General features: G+C 43.9%; 1 protein-coding gene across 3 annotated transcripts in view; it reads left to right on the top strand.

The window, feature by feature from the left end:
- The window catches only part of LOC116077841 (ATP-binding cassette sub-family A member 17), an 88,448-nt gene that overhangs the window by 3,543 nt on the left and 63,027 nt on the right, over positions 1-21,878 (top strand). The window contains exons 2-8 of one of the 3 annotated variants that reach the window (XM_031352653.1): positions 2,034-2,120; positions 3,014-3,275; positions 10,836-10,963; positions 12,056-12,221; positions 16,307-16,566; positions 18,710-18,826; positions 19,825-19,942. In XM_031352653.1, the coding sequence (XP_031208513.1) occupies positions 2,067-2,120; positions 3,014-3,275; positions 10,836-10,963; positions 12,056-12,221; positions 16,307-16,566; positions 18,710-18,826; positions 19,825-19,942 (1,105 nt within the window). In that variant the 5' untranslated portion in view covers positions 2,034-2,066. Of the gene's footprint in view, positions 1-2,017; positions 2,121-3,013; positions 3,276-10,835; positions 10,964-12,055; positions 12,222-16,306; positions 16,567-18,709; positions 18,827-19,824; positions 19,943-21,878 lie in introns of all 3 variants that reach the window. The other 2 variants (XM_031352652.1, XM_031352654.1) reach the window with 2 other exon arrangements.

The following is a 21,878-nucleotide window of genomic DNA, read 5'->3' as shown; positions in this document are numbered from 1 at the left end:
TCTCTCTCTCTCTCTCTCTCTCTCTCTCTCTCTCTCTCTCTACTAGATCTCCTATTTTCTAATCCAGCCTCAGCTCATTGGCCAATCAGCATTTTACAGACAGGTGAATGCTTTCACACAGTGCACAAGAGATTCTCTCTGCACAGTTCTTGTGGGACCTCAGTTCACAGGCACACTTTGGCATTCTGCCTTATGACACAAGTTCTGTGTTTTCTTACCACTGTGGTTCAACCTGCACGAGCTGATGAAACCATAGAGACCACCGCCAAAGCTTGACATAGCCAGAGCTTGGTGCTATGTGGGCTTTCAGCCTCCAAAGCTGTAAACCTCTTTTTTGCCCCATAAATACTTATTCTCATGCATTTCATTATAGTAAGACAAAACCAATATGATGATTTGAAGGTTTTTTTGTTTTTTTGAGACAGGGTTTCTCTCTACAGCCTTGGCTGTCCTGGAACTCATACTGTAGACCAGGCTAGCCTTGAACCCAGAGATCTGCCTGCATTTGCCTCCCAAGTGCTGGGATTAAAGGCCTGCACCACCACCACCCAGCTGTTTTTGGTATGTTTGTTTGTTTTTAGTGTAGGTAGTGCTGGTTATGATAGCATGTCCTAAGTACTGTATCTTATTTTAATATTTATTTTAAATAAATAAATTCTTTCTTACCCTCTCTCTCCTTCTGTGGTGCGTGTGTGCATGCGGACGTACGTGTGTGCGTGCTTGTGGCGTGTGTGTGTGTGTGTGTGTGTGTGTGTGTGTGTGTGTGTGTATGTTTGAGTACCTACAGAGGCCAGAAGAGCATGTCAGACCTCCTAGAGCTGTAGGTGTAGGCAGTTGTCAGCTGCTGCAGTGGATGCTGGGAACTGAGCTCGAGCCTCTGGAGAGCAGAATGGACTCTTAGGTGCTCAGCCAAGCCTCCAGTCCACACATGTCATTTTTTAAGGTAGGGTCTGTCCCTGAAATTGGCCCCAATTCTTATGGATTTCTTTATATGTCCCTGCATCTGCTCAGCTAGTACTGTGATGACAGGCATATGCTGCCATGCCTCACTTTTACATGGGCATTGAGGACTGAACTCAAGTCTTGCAAGCATTTTGTGCAGCAAATGTTTACCCACTGAGCCACTTCTTGAGCCATCTCCCCAGTCCTGACACCCTGCATTTAGGCTTTAAGAGAGAAGATCATAGTAACGTCTAGCTCAAAGACTGGAGGTGGTACAAGCTGAGTGAAGAAGGCAGTAGGGTCATGTGTCTTAAGAGGGCCATGAATAGGCCAGGTCCTAACCCTAACCCTAACCCTGACCCTGACCCTGACCCTGACCCTGACCCTGACCCTGACCCTAACCCTAACCCTAACCCTGTGTTGAGATAAACACAGTGCGGGTGGGACAGATATCCTGCCATTGAATCTTTGGGGCAAAGTCCAAACTGGAGACATGGAAGTAGACATTGTCCGAATGTACCTAGGTCCCATCATGGAGTGAGTGTTGTTGGAAGGGGTCCAGAGACTGGGCCCTGGAGCACCTTAATGTGTACAGGCTGAGGAGAGGAGGAAGGGTCTTCCCCAAAAGACCAAGAAGGAACAATAGGAAAGAAGAGAAGTGCGGGGCGGTGGTGGAGCATGCCTTTAATCACAGCACTTGGGAGGCAGAGGCAGGTGGATTTCTGAGTTCGAGGCCAGCCTGGTCTACAGAGTGAGTTCTAGGACAGCCAGGGCTACACAGAGAAACCCTGTCTTGAAAAAAAAAAAAAAGAAGAAGAAGAAGAAGAGAAGTAATTTGACATCGTTCCAAAAGTACATAAGAAGAAAGTTAATAAAGAGTGAAAAGAATATGTCTTTTTAAATTTGTTTATTGGAGACAGGGTCTCACTGTGTGGCTTTTGCACTGGAATTCACTATATAGACCAGGCTGGTCTTGAACTCACAGAGATCTGCCTGTCTCTGCCTCCCAAGTGCTGGGATTAAAGGTGTGCACCACTGAGTCTAGCTGAAAGAATACTTCTTAACATTTTCTCAGTTTGTTTCCTGACTAGTGTTGAGTCTCTTCTTCAGCTGGGAGAAGAAAAATGGCAATGTTCAAAAAGTTAAAACTTCTTCTGTGGAAGAACTTCACCTTAAAGGTAAGGGAGTGCTTACCTGTGGGGAAGATGGTGGTTTTCGGGAATAGCCGCGGCTTTCATTTAAATAAGTCTCAGTCTTAGTTTCTTTTCCTGTTGCTGTGATAAAATGTCCTGACAAAAGTAACTTAAGGGAGAGAGGGTTTGTTCTGGCACCCAGTTTAGAGGTAGAGACATTGTGGTGGGAAGGTGATTGTGGGAGGAGCTTGGATCAGCTGGTCACACCCACAGTCAGGAAGCAAAAGACAGTGAAGGTGTACTGTACAGTCCCCCTTTCCCATTTACACAGTCTGAGATCCTAGTTAGGGAATAGCTCTGCTCACAGGAAGCAAGTCTTCTCACCTCCGCGTTAACAGAAGATAATCCCCACGGGCACACCCAGAGGCCTGTCTCCAAAGGGATTTTAGGCTCTGTTAGGTTGACATCACAGTCACTAGTAATGAGTTGAAGAGCGATAGTGAACTTTTGTGAAAACTGCTCCCACAGCAATTGAGTTAACTTTCATTGTTAAATGCATCCCCTGTCATTGATTTCTAGCCACTGATGGTATAGAAGAGCTAAATGGAGATGCTTGCTCTCTTTCTCTCCTTTCCCCTTTTCTGGGTTCTGTGTAGGGAGGCAAGAGGAAAGAAGAGTGTGTTTGTTTTTTGAGATGGGGTTTCATATGTCAAAGGATGGGCTCAGACATCCTAAGTAGCCAAGGATGGCCTTGAATTTCTGATCCTGCCTTCAAACCTCTTGGTTTATTCACCACTGGGGATCATGCTTCGTGCATGCTAAGAAAGTACTAAGAAGGTCTCTCCAGCCCCAGGGTTTTAAGCAGAAGAACACTTGCCAGGTAGGCGTTTAAACTTTGGTTTGATCTGCAGTGAACACAGCTGTTGTTTCTGTTTTAGAAACGGAAGACTCTGATAACTCTCCTGGAAATATTGATGCCGTTACTGTTTTGTGCAATTGTATTGTATCTTCGTTTGAATAGTATGCCAAGAAAGAAGTCATCTACCAGCTACCCAGCAGTTGATGTCAGTTCACTGCCAGTATATTTCTATAACTATCCTCTGAAAAGTAAATTTCAGTTGGCTTATATCCCGTCCAAAAGCGAAACCTTGAAAGCTGTCACTGAAGTGGTGGAGCAGACCTTTACTGTTGACTTTGAAGGTCAGATATAAGATGGGATAGGGAGAGCATTTCAACCTTTTCTTTTTTGTCTCCCTAACATGTCCTATTGTGAGTTTGAAGTATAGATTGTGTGTGTGTGTGTGTGTGTGTATGTGTGTGTGTGTATGCCATGGTGCATGAGTGAGTGGAAGTTGGGGGACATCTTGCCAGCATCTTTTCTCTCCTACCCGGGGGTCCCGGGAGTTGAACTCAGGGGTTTTCAGGTTTGCTGGGGTCATCTTGCCATCCTAGGAGGACATTTTTGTAGTGTGGTTTGAAGTTACTGTCCTGAGAGTTCTTTCAAAAGTGCTTCAAAATCTGGGGAGTGTGTGAGGTGGTGGCTGAAGGGAGGCGGCCCAAGCTGTGTTTTTGCTATTTTCCAGAGGCTTGTTTAAATGGTTTAAATGCTAACTAAAACGTTAAATGCTACTTATATTAACTCGATCTCAAGACGGTATTATTTTCTATTAGTCAGTAGCTCTGATTGGCTAACTCTTACATGTATTAGCTAGGGTTTCTCTTGCTGTGATGAGATACCATTACCAAAAAGCAAGTTGGAGAGGAAAGGGTTTATTGGGCTTACACTTCCAGATCATAGTCCGTCATTGGGGGAAATTGGGACAGGAACTCAAGCAGAGCTGGAATATGGAAGAGGAACTGAAGGCAGAGGCCATGGTGGGATGCTGCTTACTGGCTTGCTCCCATGGCTTGCTCAGCCCATTTTACTTCTTTCTTTCTTTCTTTCTTTTTTCTTTTTTTTTTCTTTTTTTTTTTTTTGGTTTTTTGAGACAGGATTTCTCTGTATAGCCCTGGCTATCATGGAACTCCCTCTGTAGACCAGGCTGGCCTCAAACTCAGAAATCTGCCTGCCTCTGTCTCCCAAGTGCTGGGATTAAAGGTGTGTGCTACCACCGCCTGGCCATGGAGTGGATCTTAAGTCAGATCACATGCTGATTGGTCACTTTCACAAGCTTTAGGCCACCATTGATGGTACTAGCAATCTTTTAGTCAGGGTTTGTGGCTTAGTTCTTGTTTGCATTCCCCCTTTGGTATCAAGCAGCGTGCCTTCCTATAACAAAGACACCAGTGTGTAGGGTGAAGGCTCTATGTAGGTGCCAGCTTGACCTCCCCATGTTCAGCGAGTTTAGGTATTGTGTTCAGCAATAGTACTGCATGGTCAGTTTGGGGGAAGCAACCTAGAATCTTAGCAACAACCTGGATTTGTTTTGGGTTCCCATGGGACCTCTTTGGCCAAGAACTCAATTATATGTAACCCATTTCCAGTACTGTAAGCTTCATTTGCTGACAAGAGATGGCCAGTTAGGACTCTATCTCCCCCATTATTTGGTGATTTAATTTAGATCGCTTTCCTATATGTATATTCTCTGGGAAGCTTCTCTGTAGTAGGTTTCTATACTACCCCTCCAATAGCCCTTAACTTTAGTTGTCTCTCCTTGGAGTCCCTCTCTCATCCTCCTCTTCCCTTCCCCTCCTCCACTTGATTCTTCCTCTTCCAGGTCACCTCTCCTACCATCCGTATGATCTATTCTGTTTCCCTTTTCTAGGGAGATCTGTTCCTCTGTCCCTTACTCTGTACCCAGGCTCTAAGGTTTTATGGATTGTAGTGTGGTTATCATGTACTTAGCAGCTAATATCTACATAGAAGCAAATCCATACCAAATTTATCTTTCTGGATCTGGGTTACCTCAGTCAGGATGTTTCTTTCCATTTATTTATCTGTAAATTTCATGATTTCATTTTTTAAAAAAATAGTTGAGTAATATCCTATTTTCTTTATCCATTCATCTGTTGAGAGACAGCTAGGTTGTTTCCAGTTTCTGGCTGTTATGAATAGAGCAGAATGAATATGGTTGAGCAAGTATCTCTGTGGTAGGAAGAAGTATCCCCTAGGTGTATGCCCAAGAGTGATACAGCTGAGTCTTGAGGTAGAGTCATTCCCATCTTCCTTAGGAACTACTGCCATGCTGATTTCCGTAGTGGCTGTACAAGTTTACAGTCTCACCAGCAGTGGAACAGTGTTCCCCTTGCTCCGCATCCTTGCCAGCATGAACTGTTACTTGTGTTATTGATCTTAGTCATTCTGACTAGTGTAAGATGAAATCCCTAAGTAGTTTGGATCTGCATTTTTCTGATGATTAAGGATATTGAACATTTCTGTGTTTCTCAGTCATTTGAGATTCCTCTATTGAGAATTCACTGTTTGCATCCGTAGCCTGTTTTTAATTGTGTTGTTTTCTTTTTAACTTTTTATTGATTCTTTGTGAGTTTCACATCATGCACCCTAGTCCTGGTCATCTCCCTGCCCCCTCATATCTACCCTTCACTTTTGTAACCTTCCTCCACAAAATAAACACACACACACACACACACAACAAAATAAAGCACAGAAAACATCTCAGTGGAAGCTGTAGTGTGTCACAGTGTGTCCCACAGTGTACACCTCTGTCCACACACCTTCACTTGCAATGGATGAGCCATCGGTCTGGTTCAAGATCTCTGACTTTGGAGACACCATCAATATTAGATTCTTCAGGACTTCTCCTGGCTATCCTGCTGTTGCCCTGTGTCATGGCGATCCTGTGGCTTTGTAACAGCAGGACTGGCCCTTTCAAACATCCCAACTATTCGCAGATGATATAGATTTTGGGGTGGGCCAATTCAAGAGTCCTAGATCTGGGCCTGGATGGTACGGTAGCTGATCTGGTAGCATACTGGCTCTCCCTTATCTGTACCACAGGACAAGCTCCCCAGCACTGCTCTGCCTAGGCCACCCAATACCACCATTGGCAGGAGGGAGGGTCAGCTCTCCTGCTTTCATGCGCTTGTGGCCAGCTCTGACTCACCCACATGCATGCCTCCAGAGTCAGCTTCACTGCATGCACCACCTCCATCAGGGACAGCTCTACTGTGCTGCCCAGGCAATGTGCAGGGCCAACTCCCAAGTGCCTCAGGTGGGGAGGGTTGAGGAGGCAGAGGGCATCTCTACCTCCCACCCCCTTCCACCCGTATCTCCTCCAAACTGCAGAGGAGTGGCAGGGCCATCTCTCCCTCAGTTGCTCCTTCCTGGCTGGTTCACTCACCCTCACCAACACTCCCCTCATCTTTCATGCCTAAGAGTCTCCTGTCATATTCTCTTGATGGCTTGCCTCTAAGATTCCTGTTTGAGTTCCTAAACTTGGGTTTTGTTTGTTTGTTTGTTTTATATGAAAACACTGTTGCTGTCTTCAGGCACACCAGTGAGGAGAGGTGAGGAGAGGTTACAGAGCTGGGGATGAGAGTGGGGAATTTGATTTGGTGGAGAGGACTGTAGGGATCTGACATCAGCCTACTGCTTCCCTAGACAGAGGTCAGTTCTTAGGCTGCCTGAGAAGCACTGTGCTGAAAGTGTGGATTTATGCTTCCCAGTAACTAAAATACTATTCTGGTTTAATTCATTCATCAATATGAGATTATAAAATAAAACCCAACAACTCTCCTTTGGGGAGGTCAGTTGTTTAAGACAAATGGCAAGGAACAAGCCATTTGCAGGGAGAGCGTCCAGGAGCCAAGGGGGTCTTCAAGGCAGGAAGAGAATAGCAGGGCCCAGAGGCAGCACGCACTTAGACATCTGAATATCTGAAAGTCAGAAAGCCAAGTTAAAGGAGAGGAAGGGAGAGTTGGGAGGAGAGATTGATTTGAGAAGTTGATTGAATTCATATAATTCGGAACCTTGCTGAATGCGTTAAAGGGTTTAAGTTTTCTCCTACATACAAAAAAGCAACCATAACAATGGTTTAAGAAAGAAGTCACACGATACAACATTTAAAGCTAGGAGTTTGAGGAGTGGAGGTGGGAGTGGTGCCAGTGAACGCCTTTAATCCCAGCACTTGGGAGTTTGAGGCCAGCCTGGTCTACAGAGTAAACTTCAGGGCAGCCAGAGAGCTACCAGGAGGAACCCTGTCTTGAAAAAACAAACAAACAAAAGAGAGCTATTATCTGGAAGGACAATTGAGAAGAGGTGGAATTTGCAGAAATCAGGAGGGCAAAGATAGCAAATGAAGAAGATAGGGGCTAAGGACTTGGCTCAGTAGGTAAGAACACTGGCTGTAATTCCAGTGGACCTGGGTTCAATTCCCAGCATCCATACAGTGGCTCACAACCATCTGTAAAACTCCAGTACTAAAGAAAATATCTTCGCCGGGCGGTGGTGGCGCACGCCTTTAATCCCAGCACTTGGGAGACAGAGGCAGGTGGATTTCTGAGTTCGAGGCCAGCCTGGACTACAGAGTGAATTCCAGGACAGCCAGGGCTATACAGAGAAACCCTGTCTCGAAAAACCAAAAAAAAAAAAAAAAAAAAAAAAAAAAAAAAAAAAAAAAAAAAAAAGAAAAGAAAAGAAAATATCTTCTTTAGGCCTCTAAAGGCACCAGGCACACATGTGGTACACATTCATATATGCAGGCAAGACACTTATGTACACAAAATAATAATTAAAAAATAGTCTCAGCTCTTGGGGGTCAGAGGCAGTTGGATTTCTGAGTTCGAGGCCAGCCTGGTCTATAAAATGAGTTCCAGGACAGCCAGGGCTACAGAGAGAAACCCTGTTGTGGGAAGTGGGAGCAGGGAGGACGGAGAAAGGAAAGAAAAGAAACGCTCATTCCAAAACCCTTTTATCTCTCTGGGACTTTATATTAAAAAAAGGAAAAAAACTATAATCTTAAACTTATAGTAAATACAGGAAATATAAAAAACATTTATTTTTATTTTATGTGTAAGTGTTTTCTTTTCTGTGTACCACATATATGCCTGATACCTATGGAGGTCATATGAAGGTATGAGATCCTCTGGGGCTGGAGTTACAGTTAGTGTTAAGCTACCATATGGATGCTGGAATCCAAACCTGGGTCCTTTGCAAGTGGTTAAGTGCTCTTAACCACTGAGACATCTCTCCAGCCCCAGGAATTCGAGAGGCATCCCAGTGAGGTTCCAGTATTGATAGAGTAGCAGAAGCCAGAGGCCTTGTATCAGACCAAAGAGTCGTAATGAACATTTGCAAGCAGAGATGTGGACAAAAGGGAATACTGTGGGACACACTGTGACACACTACAGCTTCCACAGCTCTTTGCCAAGATGTTGCAAGGATGGAGGGCAGGTACGGTGGGCGGGGGAAGATGAGTGGGATTGGGGTGCATGATGTGAAATTCGCAAAGAACTGACAAAAAGTTAAAAAGAAAAAGACACTTCATTCTGTGTCTGAAAGAAAACCTACCACAGATGTGCCATGGTCAATAAGCAAACATTCTCGAACCAAAAAACAAACAATAAAGGTTGATCCACATTTCACGTTATGTAACCAAAGGCGGTGGTCAGCATGGCGACTCCGCGCATAAAGGTGCTTGCCGCACACATCTGACAGTTAAGTTCAATCCCTGGAATCTATGTCAAGGTGGAAGAAGAGAACTGTCTTAGTTAGGGTTCTATTACGGCGAAGAGACGCCATGGCCTTCTTATAAAAGAAACCATTTAATTAGGACTGGCTTAGAGTTACAGAGGTTCCGTTCATTATCATCATGGTGGGAAGCATGGCAGCATGTAGGCAAACATGGTGCTGGAGAAGAGTTCTACATCTTTAATCAGAAGGCAGCTGAAGGAGACTGTGGGCCACATTGTGTGTAGTTTGAGCAGAGGAAACTTTAAAGCCCACAGCACCACACCTGTTCCAACAAGGCCACACCCACTCCAACAAGGCCACATCTCCTAGGTGTGCCAAGGCCAAACATTCAAACACATGAGTCCATGGGGACCACAGCTATTCAAACCACAGCAAGAACCAACTCCAGGGCTGGAGAGATGGCTCAGAGGTTAAGAGCACTGTTTGCTCTTCCAGAAGTCCTAAGTTCAAGTCCCAGCAACCACAAGGTGGCTCACAACCATCTGTAATGTGATTTAATGCCTTCTTGTATGCAAAAATGCAGACAGAATACTGTATACATAATAAATAAATCTTTTTTTAAAAAAGAACCAACTCTAAAATTATACTATGACCTCCACATGCACTTCCACTCATATAGCATACACAATAATTAATAAATGAGAACTACTCTCTCTGCCAGGTGGTGGTAGCAAACACATTTAGTCCCAGCACTCTGGAGGCAGAGGCAGGTAGGAGTTTGAGGCCAGCCTGGACTACAAAGTGAGTTCTAGGACAACCAGGGCTACATAGAGAAGTCCTGTCTTCAAAACAAAACAAAACAAAAAAACCCTATTCCCTGTAACTTTAATTTTTTCATGGTCTACTTTTAAGGATAGATCTTAAACACTTTAACTTCCCTTGTAGCCAACCACCCACCAGAGGTAGTGGAAAAGAAAGACTGGGGGAGAAGAGCAGAGTGGACCTGTTTAGAAATGGTTCTTTGGAGCAACTCCCATCTGTGTTGTCTGGAAATCAGTAGTTCAGTTCACAGGTTAGCAGTGGCTCCCCCATTCACTCCTAAACACTTCATGGATACACTGGTAGTCCAGTTAGGTAGAGTCAGGATAACAAACCGGAATCAGCAATGGTGGCACTACCTAGCAGAGAAAGCCAGGCCTCAGTCTCAGCTAGAGTCAGCAGAAGGGACCAGGGCCAACAGGAACACCAGGAGTTCTTGGCTGTGCCTCTCTCAGCACAATGAAGATCAGCAAAGACACGAGACCAACAACCACTGCACAGCTAGCTCTGTGAACAAGCCTAGCTCAGCCTCCATCACTGTCGAATTCTTTTGTATTCCCTTGAAGCATCATGTGTCCTCCACGGGTCTTGCCTCAGCACGTGTATCTGTCTCAGCTGACATCACTTTGCCAATCAGCCCAAGTCTGTGGAAGCATCAAGAAACTGCAGCATTCCATCAGAAGTTTTTTTGGCACATTTATCTCTATGAAGTCCTGACAAATGCAGCTCAACAATGCAATGCAAGGTGGACCAATACATGCGTGTCTTTAGGAAAGAATCCTTCATCCCGTGTTCTTTCACTTGCTTGCTTCAACAGAACATCCTTTCTCCTGTGTCCACTTCAGCTAAACATTCCTTCACGTGTTTGCCCCAGCAAAAAACCATCCAACCAACTTTCCAAAGAACCTTTAAGTTTCAGTTCCCCTCCTCAGCATTACTTCCTTGATGTCCAAAAATAGTTGCTGGCAGTTTCTGGGAGTACAGTTTTCCCAGGATAAGTTCTGAACTGAGTAACAATCATAACAAGAGACAGGGTTATCTCTTGTGTAGCCCTGGCTGTCCTGAAACTCGCTCTGTAGTCCAGGCTGTCCTAGAACTGAGAGATCCACCAGCCTCTACCTCTCAAGTTCTGGGATTAAATGCATGTACCACCACTGCTGGGCTAAAAATCATGCCTTTTAACTAGTCTTATTTCTTATGTTTCTCTCTCTTGCTCATATGTTTGCAGAATGACTGAATGAGTGTTTGGAGAAAGAAGCTGGAATCTTAACTGTCCTTGGGTGAATGGCTGATGCCAACTGGGTTTTATGTCCAGCTAGTATTCATTGACTGGATTTTTCTCTGTGTAGTTCTAGGATTTCCTTCAGTGCCTTTATTTGAAGACTATATAATTAAGGATCCCAAGTCTTACTACATACTTGTGGGAATTGTTTTTCACCATTACTTCAATAGCAGCAATGAACCTTTGCCACTTGTGGTAAGAAAACCCTTCCTATAACCATCTTACTATGTGACAACCCCCTGAGTATGGGTTAATTAAGCCAGTTTACCATTCAGTTTTTCTCTATGGAAGCTTTGCTATTTTTTTTTATCGGGGGGGGGGATGAAAGAATAATCCAGGCTCACATTTTACAACCCACTCCATTATTATTTCCATGTGGTTTAAAAGATATATGTGCCGAGTGAGTGTCTGTCTTCAGTATAGCATGGAGTGTGTTCAGCTGTTCAACTCCACCACTTGTGGCGCCCCTTGGCCACAGAGAATCTTGGATCCTTGCTCTGCAGTTTAGTGGCTATATAACCTTGGGACAGTGGTTAATATTTCTGAATGGAATCTCTGTTTTGTTACCTGTGTAGTCAAGCTTTAATTAATGCCTGGCTTATGAGTTAGATTTCAGGTTTATGCATGTAAAGTGCTTAGGACAGAGCAATTGGATAGATGGGAAGCAAGAATTTTACCATTAGGTTAGTTAATTGTCATTACTACCCATCTAACAGACTTTAGGTACGGTAGCTCGGCATATATGTTTAAAGAAAAAGCAACATGTTAAACAAGGATATTTGATTTATGTTTTGCAGTAGAGACAACACTCGTGTGTAGCTTTGGTGCTGCGAGGGCTGTTTGGTGACCTATAGAACTTGCACTGTGATTAATAAAAAACAAACAATGTTTTATAGGCATGAGTTAATGTCACATGCACGTCAGGTACCATGTTTATAACCCTACCAGCTCTTACTATCGTCCCCCTTTACTGTGAGAAAGTTGAAGCATAATAATTGAGATTAAGTAACTTTCCCAGGGTGACAGCACTTCAATAAGAAATGTGGGGCTAAGGTCTAGGTGACCTGGTTCCAGAGTATTGTACATTGCCATTTTCCCACGTTGCCCACAGGGATAATTTCCAGAGAAACACAGGGAAGACCACTGTGTGGGTCTAGGAGGGACACTGCCTGTGTGGGCCCTTCTCTAGTTAGAATTTTACAGCCTAAGAGTTTGGCTCTGTCCTCTGCCATTGCCAGGTTCCAGAATCTCACGGCCAAATGCTTGCTTTCTCCTTGTTTCTCATAGGTGAAGTACGACTTGCGCTTTAGTTATGTTCAGAGGAACTTTGTATCACCGCCGAGGCATTTATTTTTTCAAGAGGAGATAGAAGGCTGGTGCACAGCCTTTCTTTACCCTCCTAATCTAAGCCAAGCACCCCGGGAATTTTCCTCCGCCGATGGGGGAAACCCTGGTGAGGAAACTCTGAAGCCTGTAACATTACTGTGAGCATAGCCTCTTTGCCCTGTAACATTGCTGTGAGCATAGCCTCTTTGCCCTGTACCACGTATTTGTGATACTGTCTTGCTAACTGAATGCTTGCTAAGATTAGCCTTTCAGTAGAGGTCCAAGGAGCTGCCTTTAGAGAACATGGCATTCAATAAAACGAGTATATTTCAGTGTAAGTAAAACAGCAGGTATGTATTTTGATTGTTTATAATGACATTGAGTTGCTTGAAAGAGTGAAAACATATTACAAGAACAAGGAACATAAGGTTTTGTATTTCTATTGTTTTGCTTTTTAAAGTGTTCCCTACACACTACAACTTAAGTGGTTTTTTTAAATTTGTTAAAACTTGTATAAAATAATGACTCCTTTAACTTTTTTTTTTTTTTTTCATTTTAGCAAAGATGCTGCTGGGCCGGGGCTGAGCCTCGGTGGTACTTGCCTAGGATGCACAAACCCATGTTCAGTCTCTAGTGCTGAACCTGCACTGCCGACTGACTGTGAGGGATGCTGTGTGGGGGTTCATTGTGTTATATAATGGTAGCTTCCAAGGTTACTGCCAGGAAAGGCATCCCAGACACCAGAGAACAGAGAATTGGCACATTCTGCTTTCTGCTGCACTAGCCTCTGCCTGCTGGGTGTGCTTGGGGACCAGAATGCAGAGAATTTTGCAGACATCAAATTTACCTTGAGCACAGTCACCAGGTCCCCACAGCTCTCAAGTAGCCTGTTAAGAACCTGTGGGCATTATTGATGTTTCTTGGGCAGTACATATGTAGTGCCAGAGTGGAGCCATAAGTATAATAAGAATGGCCAATTATCTAGGGAGGACATAGCCATTATCATGAAGGAAACATGACTTACAATTTATGAACATGTAATGTTTATGTTACCTCCTCTTTTCCCCCTGGAAGTAGTGCTCTTGTTTTTCTGCTTCCTCCACAAATCTCCTGCAGTATTGGGGACCTAACCCAGGACTTTCCACATAATAGACCAACACTCTACTACTGAGCTGTACCTCAACCCTACTTTGTTGTTTGTTTGCTTTTACAATACCGGGGACAGAGCTCAGTGTCTCACATATACTAGCCAAGTGCACTTCTCTTCCCCCCCTCTCCCAGCTCTCTCCAGGGTCTCATGGAGCCCAAGCTGACCTCAGACTCATGAAGCCAAGGATCACCTTGAATGCTCCTGCCTACACTTTCCAAGTTACTAGGATGCAAACCTGTGTCATGGCTCACTTGTGTCAGCACACCCAGTCTTTTATATTGTTTCGAACATACAGATGTTTGTATTTGTTCAACAAATGTTCCATTTTGTTGGGGTCCAAGAGTAGCCTCACAAACCACATGAACACTGATCTTGGTCAGACAGGGATAGTCTATTGAGCATTTGCTCAGGGCCATAGTCCAGACTTGGAAGCTGAACTGGGATGCCCAGCTAGCATCCTCTAGAGCTTTAAACCTAAAATCTACATACATCTGTACCAAGTGATTCCACCAATCAGGATTTAGGGATAGAGGATTTCCTTAGGAACATGTCCTTGTTGTACATTTATTCTGCTCCCATTGGTTAGAGTATTTAACTGTGGCAGAGGAGTTGCCTTTTCTAACACTCATATCTTAATTTACCAACCAGGATGTCAGTTACCCACTGTCTTAATTAGGGTTTTACTGCTGTGAACAGACACTGTGACCAAGGCAACTCTTATAAGGACAACATTTAATTGGGGCTGACTTACAGGTTCAGAGATTCAGTCCATTATCATCAAGGCGGGAGCATGGCAGCATCCAGGCAGGCATCGTGCAGGAGGAGCTGAGAGTTCTACATCTTCATCTAAAGGCTGCTAGGAGAAGACTGGCTTCCAGGCAGCTAGGATGAGGGTCTTAAAGTCCACACCCACAATGACACTACTACTCCATCAAGGCCATACCTTCTAATAGTGCCACTCCCTGGGCTGATCATATACAAACCATCACACTCATGTACATGTCTCCTTCTGCCAAGTAGGATGTCAGTTCCCAGGGAGGTCTTGGGAACTTAAACTTTACTTGACCCCTGGAAATCTTATTCCAAATAGTTTCTTACATTGGTGAAGGTGTCTCTCTTATGTTGGGGTCCATCCCAGGCGCAGCTTATAAAAGCAAATACCATAAGAGTTTATACGCAGGTGCAGGAAGTGGTGCTCAGTGGTTGGTTTGGGTCCAAGCTTATTGTGGCTAACTATACAAAGCAGTTCTACTGACTTCTGTGGTGATTGGTTTCCAAAAGCACAGAACATAACAGAATATGCAATCAACTTGAGCATTAAACAGCAGGAAAAAAAATATGAGAAGGCTTCCTTATAGTATTAGTAACAGCACAGATTGGCAGGTAGCCAGGTAACCTAGGCTTTAACATTCTGCCTAGGCCTTAACACTCTCATCTGTGTTTAGCATGCCTCATTCACTACCCACTAAATGCACTTCTTGTAATTTCTACTTTCTCTTTAATTTGATGAAGGAGGAACATCAGTTTTGCACACTGCTGCAGGGCTCTCTCTCCGCCTGCCTGCCTGCCTGCCTGCCTGTGTCATTTTAAAGATTCTGCTCCTACTTTGAAGGGTATCTCTAGGCTCTGCCTCCAGAATTCCTGACCTTGGGGCTAGGGAGATAATCCACCTTGTGTAGTGTAGTGTGCACAACCTGAGTTCAATCTCCAGGACTCCTGTGAAAATCTGGGTGTGAGGTCACGTTTACAATCTCAGCAATGCATTCTAATCTCAGCCCCAGATGATTCCTGGGGGTCCCTGGTCAGTCTAGCCTAATCATCGATCCCCAGGTCCCAGCAAGAGACCCTGTCTCAAGAACAAGGTTGATGGCTCTTTAGGGACAACACTAAAGGTTGGCCTCTATCTTCCACACACATGGGGCTAGTGGCAGCTGTAGGAGTTGGGGGTTCTGAACACATGACCCCTGCATGACCCTGCTTGACTCCTGCATTGGCTAAGGCTTCATTTGATTTTACTTGCACTTTCTGAATCTTTAGGTCTCTCTTTGGTTCTAATTCCATCCACCTTGCCCACCCACAACTGGCGGGAGAATACTGGTGACTTCTTCCTTGAGAGCTCATGGTCACAGCTGACTAGGCCAATCCCCACTCTTTTGTTTCTCCTCTAGAATCACACCCTGAGAAAGGGCACTTCCCCTCCCTATTTTGCTAAGGATACACAGGTCCCCTTAAAATCAGGAGGTGAAGCATTCCTAGGAGCTCCTGTGTCCTACAGGATAGCATAGAGCTCTGGACCTGGCTTGTGATTCAGCTTTCTCTGCAGGAAGCTCTGCTAACTTTCTGAAAATTTCCAGTGTGAATAAAAAGAGAGTTTTTCTTAGTGACTGCTTTCTGTCATCTTGTTGTTTGCCGTGGAAAGGAACAGAACCGTACTTAACACTGTAGACATCCTTACTTGGCACCCAGTTTCCTGGACCTACCCACTCCATTACAACCCCCAGCTCCCTCTGTGACAACTCAGACTTGTGAAGTAACAGCACATCACTGAAGGGCTCTTTCCTTCACACAGAGCAAACTACTCCTGAGTGAGGGCCCAGGAGCCAGTTCTCACACGAAGGATGCTCCAGTTGATGATGAGGAGAGTGCTTGTAGCCTGCCAGCGGAACACAGGAACACAATCCATTCTTTATGCAGCACAATCAGGAAGTCTGTGTCTTTCCAGGGCTTTGAGTTTAACCATCCTGTATGTACTGGATAGTTAATACCATAGAACGGGTGCTCTGTCCACAGAGCCAGAGTGTGAAGGGAAGGTGGCTCTCTACCTTGGAAGATTCTTGTATAGAACATGCCTTGTCTTTTCTGCCAGAATTCATTTCCCAATCATTGCTTCATTCCCACGGCTCTCCAGAGTGGCCCCTCTCTTCCTCCTTGTCGCAGGATGAGGTCCCTAGGAACACCTGGCTGCTGTCTGTCTCAATGACTAGCCAGGAGCCACTTGAATTTTCAATCATTTCAGTCTTCAATCTTTACTTTCTTACACTTGATACTCCATTTTCTTGTAGGATACAACAAAGAAGGCTTCCTGGCCATACAACATGCCGTAGACAAAGCCATTATGCGGCACCATGCTCCCAAAGCAGCACTGGACATGTTCAAGAATCTCCACGTCTTGGTGCAGAGATTCCCATTTGGGCCCCACATCCAGGACCCGTTCTTAGTGATCCTTCAGAATGAGTTTCCTCTGCTCCTCATGCTTAGCTTCATCTGCGTTGAGCTCATAATCACCAATTCCATTTTGTCGGAGAAGGAGAGGAAACAGAAGGTAACTCTGTCCTCAAGCCCAGGGCCCTGGGGAGGCTGCTCATGAAACGTCGTGCATAGGATCGAGGCCAGGCAGGCGGGAGGAGTCTGCTCTCGGGTGCACATGAGAAGTGCTTTCTTTTGTAGCCTCTTTGCAGAGTAGGGAGTACCGTCTCCTGATTTCGCACATATGCTTACTTTTAGGTTGCCCAGCCTAAGAGGTCCTACTAGGTTAGCACACTGCCGCTAACAGGACAGGTGTTGAGAAAATGTTCACACAGAGGGAATTTTTATCCACAGTTAACTCACTCCCATTTTGTGGGAAGGTGATTAGGAAGCATCTCTGGGAAAACACAGCCTAATACGGGCTTTGTTACCTCTGAGCTGGCCTAAGACGGGCTTTGTTACCTCTGAGCTGGCCTAAGACGGGCTTTGTTACCTCTGAGCTGGTCCTGAGACTGTTTGCACTGCTTACTTTCTATGCTCTTCTGCTCACAGGAGTTCTCCATTAGTTCTTTTCCTTGCCAAGGTTTTCATTTCTCAGATGTGGTGTCATGATGTGGTCAGTAGTGAATGACCTGGAACCCACTGTGTTATCTAGGCTGACCATGGATGAACTCATGATCCTCTTGCTTCTGCCTCCTAAGTGCTATAATTACACCTGGCTAAAATCCTCTCACTTTATACTTTCTTCTCTTTTTAAAATAATTTTTAATTAATTCATGTATTTTATGAACATGGATTTTTTTTTCTTTTTTTCTTTTTTTTTTTTTTTTTTTTTTTTTTTTTTTTTTGGTTTTTCGAGACAGGGTTTCTCTGTGTAGCCCTGGCTGTCCTGGAACTCACTCTGTAGACCAGGCTGGCTTCGAACTCAGAAATTCACTTGCCTCTGCCTCCCAAGTGCTGGGATTAAAGGCGTGCGCCACCATGCCCTGGCAAACATGGATGTTTTCATCTGCGTGTACATCTGTACACCAGAAGGGGGCATCGGACCCCATGGGACTACAGTGATAGATGGTTGTGAGCCATGTGGTGCTGGGAGTTGAACTCAGGACCTCTGGAAGAGCAGCCAGTGCTCCTAACTGATGAGCTGTCTCGCCAGCCCTGATTTTCTTCTTTTTATTGATTCTTATGACTGAGTTATTAAAATAGCCTGGCAGTTTCCCCTTAGGCTTTTCTTGGCCTCACTGGCAATGTTTGTGGCTAGAGAGCCATTCTCCTGGCGTGCATCGTCTTACTGTAAGAAGCAGACTGAGTAGCATCTTTAAACTGCCTAGAGGGTGCATCGATTCTGCTCTGATGCTGCGAAATGTCAGAAGTCTTTCTGTTGGGATGGATAACAGTAGGACAATGGCCAGCCGGTAGATGCTCTATCCAACCCACCCCCCCAGGAGCTTCTGATGTATAGCCAATGCTCATACAGCTTCCACTGTGTGATGAAATCCTATCTTCCCTTTTTGTTATTTCAACAACAAGCTTGTGTAGAAAGCTGGTGGGCATAAAGTGTCTACACTTTGGTCATGTTTTTCTTCTCTTCTGCTCGAATCTCCTTTTCATATGAATGTTAACACTGTAGAAGTTAGGCATAATGGCACATGCCTAAAACTCCATCGGTAAATATACTCTAAGTTCATTCATTTACTGAATCTCTCCTGTAAGTATGAGGCCCTGAGAATAAAGTCCAAACTGATCTTTGTTTTGTTTCACTTTGTTTTTGAGACAAGGTCTCAATATAGAACCCCTGATTGGTCTAGCACAGGCTATATAGACTAGACAGGCTTTGTGCTCCTGACAAATTTTCATACCTCTCTCTCCCAAATGCTTGGATTATAGGCATGGACTACTATACTCTACTTTAAAGTCTAAACTCCTCATGTGTCCTACTTGTAAGTTCTGTCAGCAGCTGTTTTTAAATTTAAAGGATGTTCTTACAGTGCCAACTCTGCCATAGTTAAACCAAGTATCAGCCCCTGTTTTATTGTCTCACCGTTTAGCTAGATCAGTCTCCGTCAGCTTTAGTAGCTGATGGAGTACCGGCACACACAGCCTGTCACCCTAAGCTACTGGAGCGCAGTAACAGACACCCAGACTAGAGCACGGAAGGCATACAGCTAGATTAGTAACTAGTCTCATGACTCTAACCCGAGGCTCTCTTGCTTTTCTAGGAATACATGTGTATGATGGGATTGGAGAGCTGGATGCACTGGGTTGCATGGCTCATCACATTCTTCATTTCTGTCTTAATTACTGTTTCTGTTATGACCGTTCTTTTTTGCACAAAGGTATGCTTTGTTCTTTAGAATATGGTGAGCTATGAGTGGATGGGAAAGAATCAGATGTGGGGTGGGTGATACAGTTATTGGTGAATGTGTAGAGGTGTTTGCTGAAACTCTGGGGAATTAAGAATTCTTCACCCTCTTCCATTTTCTCTTCCCCTGCCCCGTTTTTTCTTTTCCCTTTTGAGACAGAGAGGCTCAGTATGGAGCCCTGGTTGGCCTGGAATTCACTCTACAGACCAGGCTGATCTTGAATTTATGTTAACCCTCAACTTTACCTCCTGAGTGTCGGGGTTACCGTCTTATGCTGCCAGACCTAATCTAGAATTTAGGAACTTGAAGCTCACAAAATACATCTCTACAGGCTTGAAAACATAAATTTCATACTGTACAATAGTTGAAAATACTTATACTGACATTATTTGACTTCCTTGTCACTATGGTTTCTTTTATGGTGTCAGTGGCATTTGATACTAACATTTGCCTGGGGATATTTACTAGCCCACTACTTGGATATATAAAAGCTTACCTCCTAAACTGTGAATGCTGTGTCCGTGTGCTAAAAGGAAGGCGAGCAAACCCAGAGTAAACAGGAAAATATTTCAGACAGAAGAAATAACCAGAGAGCATTAAAACAGAAGACACAAAGTGACAACAGGAACACTGAAGCTATCTGTCCTAGTGATATACCACAAATGAATCAAACGTATGCTGGCAGTGTAGCTCAGTGGCAGAACACATGCCAAGGATATAGAAGGCCTTTAATGTAATACCCAAGATAACCCCTCCCCAAGAGAAAAAATATTCACATTAGGTCAAAAACTAAATCCAAACTTATTTTTCCCTGAAAAATATTCAGAACATAACTTATAAATGATAACAGATGGTAGATCAGATGTCTGCCTTAAAAAAAACTATGTATAATGCTAAATTAAAAACAATCTTCTACAGTGTTACAGTTATGGGTACCTCATGCTTTCTTCACATGTATGGTTGTTTTATAGATAAACAGAGTGGCTGTGTTCAGGAACAGTAACCCTACCCTGATATTTATTTTTCTAATGTGTTTTGCCATTGCCACAATTTTCTTTGCATTCATGATGAGCACATTCTTCCAAAGAGGTGAGTATTGACGTCATTTTCTCTAAATACTGATGTTATTTTCTTTCTTTCTTTTTTCCTTTTTCTCTTTATTTTCTTTCTTTCTTTCTTTCTTTCTTTCTTTCTTTCTTTCTTTCTTTCTTTTTTTCAAGACAGGGTTTCTCTGTGTAGTCCTGGCTGTCCTAGAACTCACTCTGTAGACCAGGCTGGCCTTGAACTCAGAAAACCGCCTGTCTCTGCTTCCCAAGTTCTGGGATTAAAGGCATGTGCCACCACTGCCCAGCTCCTGATGTCATTTTCTGTCGATGGATGTTAGTGACTTTTCTCTGAAAGCTCTGTCTGTCATTTCCATGACTTACAGCACAAGGTATTTATTACTCCTCCACTGCCAAGTATTTTGTTCTATGGTTAGCTTAGCAGTGGGAGAATTCTGTTCCCTTTTAAAGCCTTGTTAGAACACATGATACATATGTATATAACATATATACATATATAATAATATACATAAGAAATAATAATAATATAATATACATAAGGAATGTGAGTTATCCCAAAAAAGGTAAAAGTACGAGAGAATGAGCTCCGCAGCCCCCAGAGGGAGTGTCTATAAGAACCAGGAAGAAATGTGACACAAACGAGGCCAGACAGCTTATCATTTATATTTGCATGTTTTATATCAAATAGCTTGTTCTAATGTGTGACTTCTGGAAAATATTGACCCTGCCAAGATGGAGAAGGACTCTGTGAAAGTTATGTGGGTCTAAATGTTACCACCTGATTCCAACTTTTAATTCCACCAGCCCTCAATGGCTTTATAGCAAGCACAGGAGGGGGCTAGTCAAGTCAGGGAACTTAGAATATACTCATGGAAGGATGCCTGCAACTGGAACTTGAGTTCTCAAGGTTGAAACCTTAAAAGTTAAACACGTGGTCAAGTACAGTAAATAATCAGATATTTAGAAGTCAAAGGTGATCAGTGACATCAGAAACACAAATCATAATCAGAAGGAAGCAAAATGGGGGGGGTAGGGGACAACTGAAAGCAAAACTAGATCATGTAGCCTGACACTGGTAATCAACTGGTTTTTGACAACGGGGTCTTTTCAGCAAAGGATGCTGAAATAGCCAGAAATCTATCTTCAAAAGAATTCACCTGGAGAGCTACACACACCATACATGCAAACGGACTCATACTGATTATAAATCTGAATGTAAGTAATAATCCACAGAGAGCTGGCTCAGTTGGGAAAATGTTTGCCATGCGAGCATAATGACCCACATTGCGTTCAATCCCTCAGCTTGCATAAAAAACCCTAGGTTCTGTACAGTCCTAACCCCAGCATCACTGGCGCTTGCTCCATGTGGGTGAGAGACCCAATGTCAGCCTCTGGCCTCCACATGCATACACATGTAAATCCACATGGACACACACACATATATGCATAAAAACATATAAGAGATAAAGACGTCATGAAGTCAGGAGGAGCATGGGCTGAGTGTGTCTCCGTGGGTGCCGAAGGGATGGAGTTGGGGAGCATGGGTATGACCAAAATAAGTTAAATATATGAATGGAAGTTTCAAAGAGTAAATAGAAATATTTTTAAACAGTAAGAGAAAACCTTCATGATTTTGCATTATGTGATGACATCTGAGGACACCAGAAGTGCAGCCAATAAAGATACAGCTGGCTGACAGCTAAGTTTGTCTTGAAATTTAAAACTTTTGAGTATCAGTGTTACCATCAAGAAAGTGCTGGTGCTGGGGGTGGTGGTTCACCTTTAACTCCAGCACTCCGGCACAGGCAGGCAGATCTCTGAGTTTGAGGCCAACCTGATGTACAAAGTGAATTCCAGAACAGCCAGGGCTACACAACAGGGTTGTCTTGAAAAAAACAAAACAAAAAACAAACAAAGGTTTCCCCCTTCCATGCTAGCCTGCCTGTTCCCCCCCTTCCATG

The sequence above is a fragment of the Mastomys coucha genome, unplaced genomic scaffold, assembly GCF_008632895.1.
Source record: "Mastomys coucha isolate ucsf_1 unplaced genomic scaffold, UCSF_Mcou_1 pScaffold5, whole genome shotgun sequence".
NCBI lineage: Eukaryota > Metazoa > Chordata > Mammalia > Rodentia > Muridae > Mastomys > Mastomys coucha.
The sequence above is the reverse complement of the archived record's forward strand: the minus strand, read 5'-3'. Positions and strand labels throughout refer to the sequence as shown.